The sequence below is a fragment of the Arabidopsis lyrata genome (assembly GCF_000004255.2).
Source record: "Arabidopsis lyrata subsp. lyrata unplaced genomic scaffold ARALYscaffold_6, whole genome shotgun sequence".
NCBI lineage: Eukaryota > Viridiplantae > Streptophyta > Magnoliopsida > Brassicales > Brassicaceae > Arabidopsis > Arabidopsis lyrata.
Genome location: NW_003302550.1, coordinates 22,638,834 through 22,652,261, shown reverse-complemented (window position 1 = coordinate 22,652,261; position 13,428 = coordinate 22,638,834). Strand labels below are relative to the sequence as shown.

Below are 13,428 nucleotides of genomic sequence, written 5' to 3'. Positions count from 1 at the left end.
TGTCGGACCCAAAACAACAAAAATAATTAGCCCATTTTTTGCCCTTATTTGCCCCTACGCGCCTCTGGTTTTTTTGTTTTTGTGTCGTTCTCCATTGTTTATGTATTCAAACACTTTCATAATCATTCCGCTTCTGATTCTTCGTCTTCCCATATGTGATCTACTTAGATCTCTATTCTTATGCGTAGTTCTTTTTCGTCTTTCACATATTTTTTTAGATCTCTACTTTTTATTCATAGATCTTCTTAGTCCTTCACATATTTTTGTAGATCTCTACTTTCTATTCATAGATCTACTTGGAGATAATCCCATGCGAAAAGATAACTTTTACGATATAAATAAGGATCTATAACAAGTTTTGGAACTCCACAAATAGATCTACAAAACATAAATACATATTTAAAGAAATTTGTGGAGATTGATAAAAAAAATTAGATAGATAAACTAATAATAACATTACAAATTTTAGGGTGTAAAAGTGATAAGGTTATAATTTTTTCTAGTGATATTAAATTCTTTAAAATGAGTGAAACAAGCATTCGTTTCTTAAATTTCTTAGCAACATTCCTTTAGAGATGGACAATACAAACTTCATGTGTTCTTTTTCGATAAACATGTCCCAATTAATTAATAAATTAATAGTTATCTATAAATTTAGTTATATGTCTATACATTTTCATAGAGTCATATCTCGACCTATATAGTGCTAAATTTATTAATAGAAATCTACTCAATTAAGTTAGTAGTTTAAAAATTTTAATTTTCGCCAATACGTTTTTGTTATAGATTCAAACTGAAGTTGGTCACATTTAATGACCGTAACTTTGTTCTATCTGTTGACGTGTAAATGTCAATTCAACTGTTGGACATTTATTAAGTGTCAGATTTTTTTATTAGGTGTCAGATTGTTCTTTCAATTTGTGTAAAGCCAAGTTTATTTCCCCACTCGCAGCTGTAATATATGCCCTGGTATTATTGTAATAAGTGGCAAAACGAAGGTTTTTTTTTACTCTTATTTAGATGTTGTCGGAGACAACCAACCTTATTGTCGATTTCCTAAATTCCTCCCGTTTTTACCTCTGAGCTAATTCACTCTATTTTTTATACTATATGTCAAAGTTTCTAGAGAAAGTATTATTATTTACTTTAACGCAATGGTAAATATTATTTACTTTAAAGTATTAAATGAATTAAAATTATTTGCACAAAAAAACAAATGAGTTAAAATTTTGTTTACAAAGAAAACAAAATTTGTAAAATTCAAGGCATTGTTAATAATTATACTAGATGAGATGACGTCACTATAAGGGAGAATAGAAATGAAAAGAATTGATAAAAAGGGACGAAAGAGAGAATCAAAGGATCAAAGGTTAACTTTTCGTAAACGGGAAAATTCCCAAAAAAAAACCCAAAATAATTTTTATTTGGACGTTTAATACCCAATTCTTTTTGATTGGATTAAAAATACCTCATCTAATTATTTGTGGTCTTAAAATATCTCGTATATAAATTATTGGTGGAATCGAGCCCGCAACTTAACGGGCGTTACAGAATGATTCAAAGGCCGTTAAATTTAGTTCCATATTTTTAATGAATATATACAATATTTTAATTTCAAAACTTGGATTACTTATCGTGGTCTAGTGGTAAGAGAAAGGGTTAGTTTTTACCCTTTAGAATTTGACCCAGGGTTCGAATTCACTTAAGGATGTCATTAATGTTTTTTTTTTCCTTTTCTTCTTCTTCTCTGGCAGTTCTCACATCAATAAATAAAAAATCGCTGGCGATTATATATTTTTCTCTTTATCCGGGGGTTCGTTGATAAGCTAAGACCCATGAATCGAACTTGGAGTGAAACCCAGAAACTTCTAGTGATTTAGATTTGCGATTTTTGGAGATTGAAAGGGAAGACTTTGTGGAAAGAGTTACGGTGGATTGTGGCGGAGGATGTGGAGTTACAGAAGGTGGAGGGGAAGCAGGAGGCGTTGGAGGTGGAGATGATTTTGCGCCGCCACTGTCGGGAATGGAGGATCTGAGATCCGCCGGAGAAAAATAAAAAAGGAAAAAAAAAACTAATCGCGGGATTTGAAACGAGGTTCATGGGTAAAATTAATTCGGGCTGGTACCACTGGACCACGATAAGATATCCTGTAACTGATGTTTATATATTATATATATCGATTAAAATATGTAGAATTAAATTTAACGCTTGTTCAATCATTTCGTAACGGCCGTTATGTTGCGGGCTCGATTCCACCAATAATTTATATACGAGATATTTTAAGACCACAAATAATTAGATGAGGTATTTTTATTACAATAAAAAAGAATTGGGTATTAAACGTCCAAATAAAAATTATTTTGGGTTTTTTTTGGGAATTTTCCCTTTCGTAAACTAACGCTTCTTTTCATTTTCCCAGTTATTATTATTTTTATTTTTTCCATGTCATTATTAATTTTGTTTTTCTTATGAAACGGCGTAGTTGGAGCACCTACTTGGCCGGCGTCGATTTTCCTTGATTCGTGATGCAGCGAGATATTTGGAATATCTATTTCTATTATCTTTTAATTTATTGATTATAATTATTCTAGAATACCTTTTAGACCACCATAATATCTCAAATTCAAATATCACCTTCTGGCTCACGAACATGTATATATGTACAAGTAACAACAAGGTTTTTGTAATGTAACAAAGAAAATATAGTGTCAAAAATGATCAAGTAAGATTAACCAAATCTTTGATCAAAGAAAAAAGATTAACCAAATCAGATTGATTGACAACAGTCAGAAACACTCGATCTTGAAGATACCAATTGCTACTTTCAGAAATGACTCAATATATATATAGCTGACAGGACGCTCTTTGCAGTATAATATTTCCACGGTGCATTCAACACATGGCAGCCTGAAAAGAATTCAGAAACCTTTTCGCCGTCAAGTGTTGCAGAATTGATTTCATTAGTAGAATGATTTACAATATATAGAGGTACAACCTTAGGGATTACTTATAACTAATTACACATTAGTCCTTAATCTACTCTTCTCCTTTACACACCCCCTCAAGATGGAGGCAGTTCCTTGACTCCAATCTTGTTGTTCAGCTCTTGGAAAGGTGGTCGAGGTAGCGGTTTAGTGAGTGCGTCGGCTAATTGATCCTTTGTTGAAACATGAGCAACACGAAGGGCATAGGACTGAATGTTGCCGCGAACAAAATGGTAGTCGAGAGCTACGTGTTTCATACGCGAATGGAAAACTGGATTTGCACAAAGATAAGTAGCTCCCATGTTATCACAGTAAACCACCGGTGCCGATGGTAAGGATATACCCATTTCCGAAAGAAGAGAACATATCCATTGGAGTTCGGAGGCTGTATTGGCTACGGCACGGTACTCTGCTTCCGTTGAGGAGCGTGAAACACTTCTTTGTTTCTTTGATGACCAAGATATTGGACTACCACCAAAGTAAGCGATATATGCATTTGTGGATAACGAGTCTCCAAGATCATTAGCCCAATCCGCATCCGAAAAAGAATGAACCGTAAGATGCGCATCGGATCTTAGAAAAATATCGTGTGATTTCATTCCCGCAAGATATCTTAAGACCCGTTTAGCCGCTTGCCAATGCTCATCCGTTGGTTTGTGCATGAATTGTGAGAGACGATTGACCGCAAAGGCAATGTCAGGCCGCGTGAATGACAAATATTGAAGACTGCCAATGATCATGTGATATTCTTTGGAATCGTCGAGAACCGTACCGGAGTGTAGCGATAGTTTCGGGGTTGTAGCCATGGGAGTTGAGATTGGTTTTGCATCCAGCATATGCGTCTTAGCAAGAAGATCTGTGATATACTTCTTTTGCATCAAGTGTAGCCCTTGTCTCGTACGTGTGGCCTCTATACCCAAGAAATAGCTCAGTGGACCTAGATCTTTGAGGGAGAACCGATCTGCAAGAGAAACATTAAAATTCCAAACCAACAAGTCATCTCCCGCTATGATGATATCATCGACATACGCCAATACATACAAAAATGCATTGCCACGCTTGTATATAAATAGCGAGGTGTCATATAATGAGTTTGTGAATCCGGCTGCGAGTAGAAAATTGCGGAGTTCCTGATACCATGCTCGAGGTGCCTGTTTGAGACCGTATAGTGCTTTGTTCAAACGACACACATGAGTAGGACGATCACGATCAATAAACCCCGGTGGCTGTGAGACATAGACTACCTCTTGAAGTGTGCCTTGAAGAAAAGAGTTGTTGATATCAACTTGATGTATATGCCAATTCTTTTTTACCGCGACCTCTAGAACAAGTCTTATTGTTGTAGACTTGATAACCGGACTGAACGTCTCCGAGTAATCAATTTCGTACTGTTGATTAAAACCTCGAGCCACAAGTCTTGCCTTGTACCGTTCAATGGACCCGTCAGGACGATATTTAAGAGTAAAAATCCACTTACATGTGATTAGATTTTGTGTCGGCATTGACGGTACTAAGTCCCATGTTTGATTTTTCATTTATGCATTGATTTTTTCCAACATAGTATTTCGCCAATTAGGATCCTTCATTGCCTGCGCCACAGTCGTCGGAATGGATGGGGTTTTGGTGGCTATGAGACTCATTTTGTTCTTTGGTTTAATGATTTGGTTTTTAGCTCTCGTTCTCATGTGATGTATGTTTTGTGGAGGTGGTGGTGGTTCGGGTATGATTGGTGATGGAGATTTGGTAGTGGAGGTGTTCGTGGTTTCCGTTTGAGAGGAGGAGGGAGACGTTGTCGTGTTTGCAGGTTGGGACGATGAAGGTGATGATAAGGGAGTTGGGCCTGATTTTTCTGGGCTTGGTATTTCTGGGCCTGAATTTTCTGGGTTTGTTTTTGTTGGGTTGGATATTTCTGGGCTATATTTTTCTGGGCTTGTATTTGGGTTAGAGTTTGAGGATACCTGATCTGTTGCATTTTGATCAGACATAGGAGGCGACGTGGATGACTGTGGCGAGGCCGGTAGCGTTGGCGACGAAGGTTGCTGTGACGATGGTGACGGAACTGTGTTGAGATCCTTCACCTGAAAATGTGCGGGAAAGAATTCCACAGTGATACGGGCGGAAGCTACGCGAAGAAGAAGAGAGACTCTGTTTTGGGGAAATAAAACAGAGGAAGAAGAAAGAACAGAGACGGTGGTGGTAAAAGGAACGGGAAGTGAGAAATAAAGCTGAGATCGTTCAGAGAAACGAAATCAACAGTTTGTGCAAGTCCTCCTTGCAGAGCCTTGGAATCAAAGCTCTTTAAAACCAAACGATATTCTTATTAATCTCAATGTAAAAACTCCAGAACAAAGACTCACCTAAGACGTTATTTATACAACTTAAACGATAACGTCAAATCCTAATAAAACTCTGAAAACTAATCTTAACAAAGATTTGGAGTTAGCTAAATCTTGATAAGATAACAAAACACAAACCGACTCGATACTTTGAAAACACCAAAACGTGAGGCCCAAGCAACGGAGCTGTGCGGCCCAAAAGGAGTAAGAGATGCGCTGCATCAGGTCCCCCCGGGTGAGAGAGGATTCGACCCCGAATCCACATCCTCGTTGTCTCCACGAAACAACGATAAATGCTTTACATTGAAAACATCAGAAGTCCGCATATGGGAGGGAAGACGGAGACGATAGGCATTAGCATTAATGCGTTCCACAACTTCAACAGGTCCAATCTTGCGAGATTTCAGCTTATTGTATTCCCGCAGTGGTAAACGATCCTTGGTCAAGACTACCCAAACCAAATCACCTGGTTCAAAGATCAGTTCTCGGCGTTTAGAATCAGCTGCTGTCTTGTACTTTAACGTTGCGGCTTCTAAATTTAGCTTGGCTTGTCGATGAATGTCTTGTAAATTCTCCACAAAATCAACTGCTTGGCCATGGAGACGTGTCTTGTCCGGTAGTGTTGTTAAGTCAAGAGGACAGCGAGGAATCAATCCATAGACGACACGAAATGGTGAGAAGCCGGAGCTACGATTAGATGCGTGATTGTGGGCAAATTCCGCTTGACAAAGCTTTAAATCCCAGCTCTTGATGTTGTCACCTACCAAGCATCGTAATAAATCACCAAGAGCTCGATTCGTGACTTCGGTCTGTCCATCACTTTGCGGGTGGTAGGCGGAACTCATATCTAAACTGGTGCGAAGTAACTTCCAAAGAGACCTCCAAAAGTGACTTAAGAACCGGGTGTCTCGATCGGAGACGATGGATAGCGGCAGTCCATGTAATCGGTAGATTTCTCGGAAAAAAAGAGTAGCGACACTCACAGCATCGGTAGTTTTCTTGCAAGGGATAAAGTGTGCCATCTTCGAAAAACGATCGACGACCACAAAAATGGAGTCATGCCCACGTTGAGTGCGGGGCAGGCCTAAGACGAAATCCATGCTCAAGTCAGTCCATGGTTGTGTAGGTACTGGTAAGGGAAGATAAAGACCCGCATTGGACGCCTTTCCTTTAGCTTGTTGACAAACGCGACAACGTTCCACGAATCTTTCCACATCCCTGCGCAAAGAGGGCCAAAAATAGGAGGCAGTGAGAAGTTGTAACGTGCGGTCTCGCCCTACATGGCCTTCATTGTGAAGCTCTCTAATAAATTGTAACCGTAAACTGCAAGACGGCACACAAAGACGTAGTCCCTTGAATAGAAAGCCGTCTTGAATGGAGAAATCGGGGAGAAGACCTTAATCTGTGTCCTTGAAAACTTTTGCAAAGTAGACATCCGACTCATATAAGTCAGCAAAGGACGCGAAACTAGGGACCATCGTGTATGTCGAGGCTAACAATGTATGGCGGCGGCTCAGGGCATTGGCAACCCGGTTAAGCGTTCCCGCCTTGTGTTTAATCGAAAACGTGAACTGCTGGAGATAAGCGATCCAGGAAGCATGTCTTGTGGAAACTTTGGCTTGTCTATCAAGGTGACGTAAGGCATCATGGTCCGTGAAAAGGACAAAGTCGCGATGGACCAAGTAATGACGCCAGTGCTTGATGGCTTGTACTATCGCATAGAATTCGACGTCGTACGTGCTATAACGTCCGCGTGCACCGCTTAATTTTTCACTGTAATAGGCGACCGGACGGCCTTGTTGACTAAGCACCGCACCAATGCCTAACTTGGAAGCGTCACAATGTAGTTCAAACATGACCGAGAAGTCTGGTAACACGAGAATGGGTGCTGTGGTAAGCTTTGTTTTGATCAGATCAAACGCTGTAGTAGCCTCCGGTGTCCACTCAAATTTACCCTTGGTCATGCAACTTGTGATTGGTGCCATGATACTGCTATAGTGATGTACAAACCGCCGATAAAAAGAGGCCAGGCCGTGGAAGCTGCGAACTTCCGTGACAGTGCGTGGTAGTGGCCATGAGCGTATGGCTTCTATTTTGGCATTGTCAACTGACAGTCCCTTATCGGAAACTATGTATCCCAGAAACTGCACCTCCGTAGATCCAAACACACACTTTTGGCGGGCAGCGAACAATTGTTCTTCTCGTAGGATGGTGAGAACTTTTCGGAGATGAGAAATGTGGTCGTCTAACGAGGAGCTGAAGATAAGGATGTCATCAAAATAGATAACCACAAATTTACCGATAAACGGACGGAGTGCTTGATTCATCACCCGCATAAATGTGCTCGGAGCATTGGATAGGCCAAACGGCATTACTAACCATTCGAATAGCCCTTCCCGGGTTTTGAACGCCGTCTTCCACTCGTCTCCAGGACGTATACGAATTTGATGGTAGCCGCTCTTGAGGTCAAGCTTGGTAAACAAAGTTGCTTTGCCAATCTGGTCAAGTAGATCATCTAGTCTCGGGATAGGAAATCGGTACCGTACAGTGATCTTGTTGATAGCGCGACTATCGACACACATCCGCCAAGTGCCATCTTTTTTTGGAATAAGGAGGGCTGGTACCGCACATGGACTTAAGCTTTCGCGAATATGGCCTTTTCGCAAGAGATCTTCGACTTGCCTACGTAGTTCCTCATGTTCTTGCGGGCTCATGCGATAGTGTGGGCGATTAGGAAGTGTTGCTCCAGGGGTGAGGTCAATGTGGTGTTGAATGTCTCGCAGCGGTGGTAAACTTTGTGGGAGCTCCTCGGGAAAAATGTCCGCAAATTCATTAACTATTGAACTCCACTCCGGTGAAATTACTTGCGATGCCGTTGGTGAAGCCGGTGTGAGCAGGGCAAGAGCGAATCCTTCCATTTTAAACTCCTTTTCAAACACTGCTTGTGAGCAAAGCGTAGAAGTCTTGTGTTGCGGAGGTGGTTTGGTAGCTGACGGCGGTAGTAGCGGCCAGTCCGGCGACGGTAAGAGCAAAATTTGGTGTGTCTCCCAAATGAACTGATATGTGTTTTTCACCCCGTCGTGCATAATTTTGCGGTCATACTCCCATGGTCGTCCAAAGATAAGGTGACAAACATCCAATGGGGCTAAGTCAAAGTACATTCTGTCCTTGTAGAATGCTCCCACTGAGAAAGGGACATAGGATCTATGTGAGACCCGTACTGCTACTCCATCTTGAAACCATGTGAGCGCATAAGGAGAGGGGTGTTTTTCAATTTCCAGTCCCAACTTAAGTACCGCTGATTCTGAGATGAGATTATGGCTGCTTCCCGAGTCGATGACAAACGTGCAAATGCGGTCTTTGATGGTGCAAGTGGAGCGAAATATGTTGGTGCGCAGCCAATGCTTTTCCCTTTGCTCCGGTGTTAAACACGTGGTGTAACTCACTAAAGTACGACCCGTATCACCCGGAGTTTTGCGGATCTCTGAGTTTTGGGACTCCTCATCATCTCCTAATTCGTCATCCGTTGCATCGTCTTCCTGCACCTCATCTACTAGTAAACCCCGCTGTTTTTGGTTGGGGCACGCGGTTTGGCGGTGACCATTTTCTCCACAAGCGTAGCACCGTAATGAGCTGGTACCACGAGCAGAACGACGCAGTCCTTGTTCGCCGTCTTGATTTGTTCCTCGCTGTGTTGTCGTAGAAGTCTCGGGACTGTCTCGTGCTGGCTGCGTGGTTTGTAGGTTGGACTGTTCTGGGTTGCGAGACCATGTGGAACTCTGATTCCAAGGTGAGACACGGAACTGATGTTCAAATGAGGAAGCTCGTTGATGAGCTTCAGCTACTGTTGCTGGGTCAAATTGAGACATAGAATTCTGAATTTGAGCACGCAATCCTCCGATGAACCTTGAGACCAGTTGTACTTGACTGTCATAGAGTTCGTTGCGGGTTAAGAGCAGGTAGAACTCCTCTGCATACTCGTCAACTGAGCGTGATCCTTGCTTGAGATTTTGGAGACGCGTGTACATGGTTCTGTCATAATTGTGAGGAAGAAATGTTGCTTTTAGCTTTTTCTTCAATTGTTCCCAAGAGCGAATCGGATCCTTGCCAGAACGCGCCCGTGATGTTTTGAGCTGCTGCCACCATGATGCGGCTTGACCACGGAAACGAGTAGCTACTAAGGGAATTCGGCGATCATCAGGGACTCGTTTATAGTCCAATGTTTCTTCTACTGTCACGAGCCAATCGATGAGGGAATCTCCTTTAATTCCACCATGGAATTCTGGAATTTCTACCTTAAAGCCGGCTTCCCATCGTGTGTCTTGCTGGCGATGGTCGTGTGGTCTGAACGGCAAAACCTCCTGTTGATATGGATTGGCAATGGCTAATGGGTTGAGCTGTTGGTGGTGTTGTTGATTATCGTCGGCTGCTGGCGGCGGAGCCTGTTGACGACGATGCGCTGCGGCCACTGCTACGGGTCGGGGATTTGCAGCACCAAGATGTTGGATCAAAGTCTGACTCAATTCACGAATTGAATTTTGCATTGCTGCTTGAGAGGCGAGGAGAGTGTCACGGAACTCGATCCAATTAATGGTCGGGTCTGGTTTCTGTTCGCCGGCGATTTCATTAGGTGGAGCCATCGGTGATACAAACTCTAATCCAGGAAAGGCAAGAATCTGATACCAACTGATACGGGCGGAAGCTACGCGAAGAAGAAGAGAGACTCTGTTTTGGGGAAATAAAACAGAGGAAGAAGAAAGAACAGAGACGGTGGTGGTAAAAGGAACGGGAAGTGAGAAATAAAGCTGAGATCGTTCAGAGAAACGAAATCAACAGTTTGTGCAAGTCCTCCTTGCAGAGCCTTGGAATCAAAGCTCTTTAAAACCAAACGATATTCTTATTAATCTCAATGTAAAAACTCCAGAACAAAGACTCACCTAAGACGTTATTTATACAACTTAAACGATAACGTCAAATCCTAATAAAACTCTGAAAACTAATCTTAACAAAGATTTGGAGTTAGCTAAATCTTGATAAGATAACAAAACACAAACCGACTCGATACTTTGAAAACACCAAAACGTGAGGCCCAAGCAACGGAGCTGTGCGGCCCAAAAGGAGTAAGAGATGCGCTGCATCACACAGAGACACCATTAGTATTGCACAACCGATAAACCGAAATAAGATTTTTATGGATATCAGGAACATATAAAATATCTTGAAGTGCAAGAGAGTGAGTTGGGGTAGGGAGTAAACCAGAACCGGTATGTGTAATCGGGAGGCCAGAGCCATCTGCAATGGTGACCTCTTCTCCTCCATTGTAGGGCTGGTGGAGAGATAAATTCGCAAGATTCGACGTCAAGTGATGAGTGGCGTCGGTATCAAAGACCCATGGGTTGTTGTATGTTTGCGCAGTAGCTACGTTTGCGCGTGGCTGCCATGGTGCGGTGACGAGGGATAGCCACCACCGGAGGATGGATACCCACTACCCGATGCTTGGAGCTGCGAGCATCGTCGTGCACTGTAACCGTAAACACCACAAATTTGGCATTTACCTTGATATTCCCTGCCTTGTGATCCACGAGAATCATCACGTGGTGAGAAGTTGTTTTGTTGCTGCCACGGTTGATTTTCACGTGAACGGTTTTGATTGCGATTACCATTGTTGGCATTGTTGTTCTTGTATGAAGCAGCATTCGCGGTGATTGGAACAGAGGATGAGGCCATGAGTTGAGTTTGAATCTTAAGCTCCTGGTTGATCAACTTTTCGTGAATCTCTGTCAGCAACAGTGGTCTCTCACGACCTTCTATCTAATCACAAACTTGCTTGTAATCCTCAGGAAGACCTCCAAGGATGTAGTCGATTTGATCCTCATGAGGAATCAGACTCTCAAGCAAAGCTAATTCATCAAAGCTTATGGTAAGCCCTTGGAAATACACTTCAATCGATTTAGTACCTTTTCTCCAGTTTTCGAGTTGGCCGCGTAACACCTTGATGTGGCTGCGGCTTGGATTGGCGTATGTGTCGTGGAGGGTGCGCCAGATCGCAGCCGTGGTGGTTGCTTTAGAGAGAAGCGGTTGGACAGAGGCTGAGATCGCACCAATGAGAGCCGCATAATTGAGTTGATCTTGCCTCTTCCAATGTTTGTAGGCCGGATTAGCAGAGGCAATTCCGACAGTGGTGATGACGGCATCAGGAGCAACAGTAGAACCGTCAAGATATCCGGCTAAGTCATAGCCATCGAATATAGCGAACACTTGACGCTTCCACATCAAGAAATTCGTAGTCGTCAGCTTTGTGACGTTGGTCATGTTAATGTTGAGAAGCGAGGTTGCATTAGGAGTGGCAACAATCTTGGAGGAAGCAGACATGGCCGGTAAAGAGAAGATCGAGAGGAAAGAAGATTGTTTCGGAGAACAAGAGAAGAGAAGAGATGAAGAGGAGGCGGCCACGAGAGAAACAATAAAAAATTTAGGTCTTTAGATCTTTCTGCTCTGATACCATATCAAAGTAGGCTGAATTAATTTCATTAGTAGAATGATTTACAATATATATAGGTACAACCTTAGGGATTAACTTATAACTAATTACACATTAGTCCTTAATCTGCTCTTCTTCTTTACAATAATAACTTTAAAGTTGGAACCCGCGGATTTTAACAAAGGAATAATTTAAGTTATATATTCTAGAGCCTTTGTGCATGTTTGAATAGTATCTTAATTCCATACAAAACAATGAGCAAACAGATATCAAATCTGATTGTAGAAAAGGTCTTACGTGTTTAAATTTCTTTTCATAAGCCTCATCCAATATGATCACATGAATAATCATCAAGCATTGGATTTGACAGGCTTTCACGAAGTAGAACTCCATCTCGGAGCAGTAACCAATCCAACAATGAGGAAACCGAAGACGAGTCATGTGAAATATTGGTCAATAGTATAAAATTTATACATCTTCCATCACTTAATCCGTGTTTTGCTCTTTAATGTAGTAGTTCTTTTTCTCTTAATCTAAAATTTCGGAGTAATTGATTGAGAGCAGAAGCAAAATGGGCACATTAACCCAAATTTTGATAAACTCTCAACTAAAATCACAAATTTCTCGTTAAATCATCATATTAATATTTAACTTTGAATTTGGCCAAATCTAATCCGAAAACCATAAAATGTGAAGATATTCAACCCATGTTACAGTTAATTTACAGTATACAGTTATTAATTTACCAACTGTATACTGTAATGTTTTATAACCAATCAAATTGTTTTGTTAAAAAAGAATAATTTATCAAGTCTATCATGTTATTAACAAAGAAAACTACAGCTTAATCTAAACACGAAAAAAAAACAATGTTAGGAGGTGAAATTATGTTATAGATTTAAATAGTTTATAGTTTATCTTTTATTTTATTTTTTTCTAAGAATAATGTTTTTGATTTTGGCATTCATCATCATGAGATCCGTGAAAGTATGAAACTTTAAGCATTAGAGGCATGCATGAAGACAAAAAAAAAAAAAAAAAAAAACTAAAGACATTAGTAGATTATATTGAGAGAGAAACCAAATCCAAATATAATCACTTATTATTAAACTTGATATATCCCTAGCCACCATATATCAAGATTTGCGATATACTATATAATATACATAGTAATGTACACAATTATTTTAGTTTTTGTTACAGAGTAATTGGACACAAAATCATAATTCAAAGTTGTCAAAAAAAGAAGAAGAGAGACACTAATCAATCCACACATTGGTTTTGATTTGAAGCACATGAATCTTTACATGATATCAAAGTAGTAGCAATATTCGTTTATGCGATATAATGTCAAAGTAGTAGCATTATAAACTTAATCAATAGTAAAACATCTAATTTGAATCTTAAAAGAATTCTCTAGCTAAGATTCGAAACATAAACCACTAAAAGAAATTGCACCATAAGGACAACATTTAAGGCTAGTATAATATATTTGGACGTTTTTTTTAATTATTAGTTTAAACAAAAATTACAAAGGGATATTGTTTTTGATTTTGGACCCACACTATAGCCTAATACCATCTCCAATGTAAAGCTCTATATTTTTGCTCTAAAATAGAGTAACTC

General features: G+C 40.6%; 2 protein-coding genes across 2 annotated transcripts; both read right to left on the bottom strand.

The window, feature by feature from the left end:
- Window positions 1-6,718: 6,718 nt before the first annotated feature.
- LOC110227444 lies at window positions 6,719-9,961 on the bottom strand. Its single transcript, XM_021021541.1, has one exon. The coding sequence runs from the start codon at window positions 9,959-9,961 to the stop codon at window positions 6,719-6,721; it is 3,243 nt and encodes a 1,080-aa protein (XP_020877200.1).
- A 237-nt stretch (window positions 9,962-10,198) lies between these two features.
- Window positions 10,199-12,602, bottom strand: LOC110227227. Its single transcript, XM_021020821.1, has 2 exons — window positions 10,578-12,602; window positions 10,199-10,453 (listed from the first exon to the last, which is right to left on the bottom strand). The coding sequence occupies exon 1, from the start codon at window positions 11,691-11,693 to the stop codon at window positions 11,133-11,135; it is 561 nt and encodes a 186-aa protein (XP_020876480.1). The 5' UTR covers window positions 11,694-12,602; the 3' UTR covers window positions 10,199-10,453; window positions 10,578-11,132.
- Between the last annotated feature and the right edge of the window lie 826 nt (window positions 12,603-13,428).

Coding starts and splice junctions, on each gene's coding strand:
- LOC110227227 (XM_021020821.1), bottom strand. CDS start 11,693: ATGTCTGCTTCCTCCAAGATTGTTGCCACTCCTAATGCAACCTCGCTT.
- LOC110227444 (XM_021021541.1), bottom strand. CDS start 9,961: ATGGCTCCACCTAATGAAATCGCCGGCGAACAGAAACCAGACCCGACC.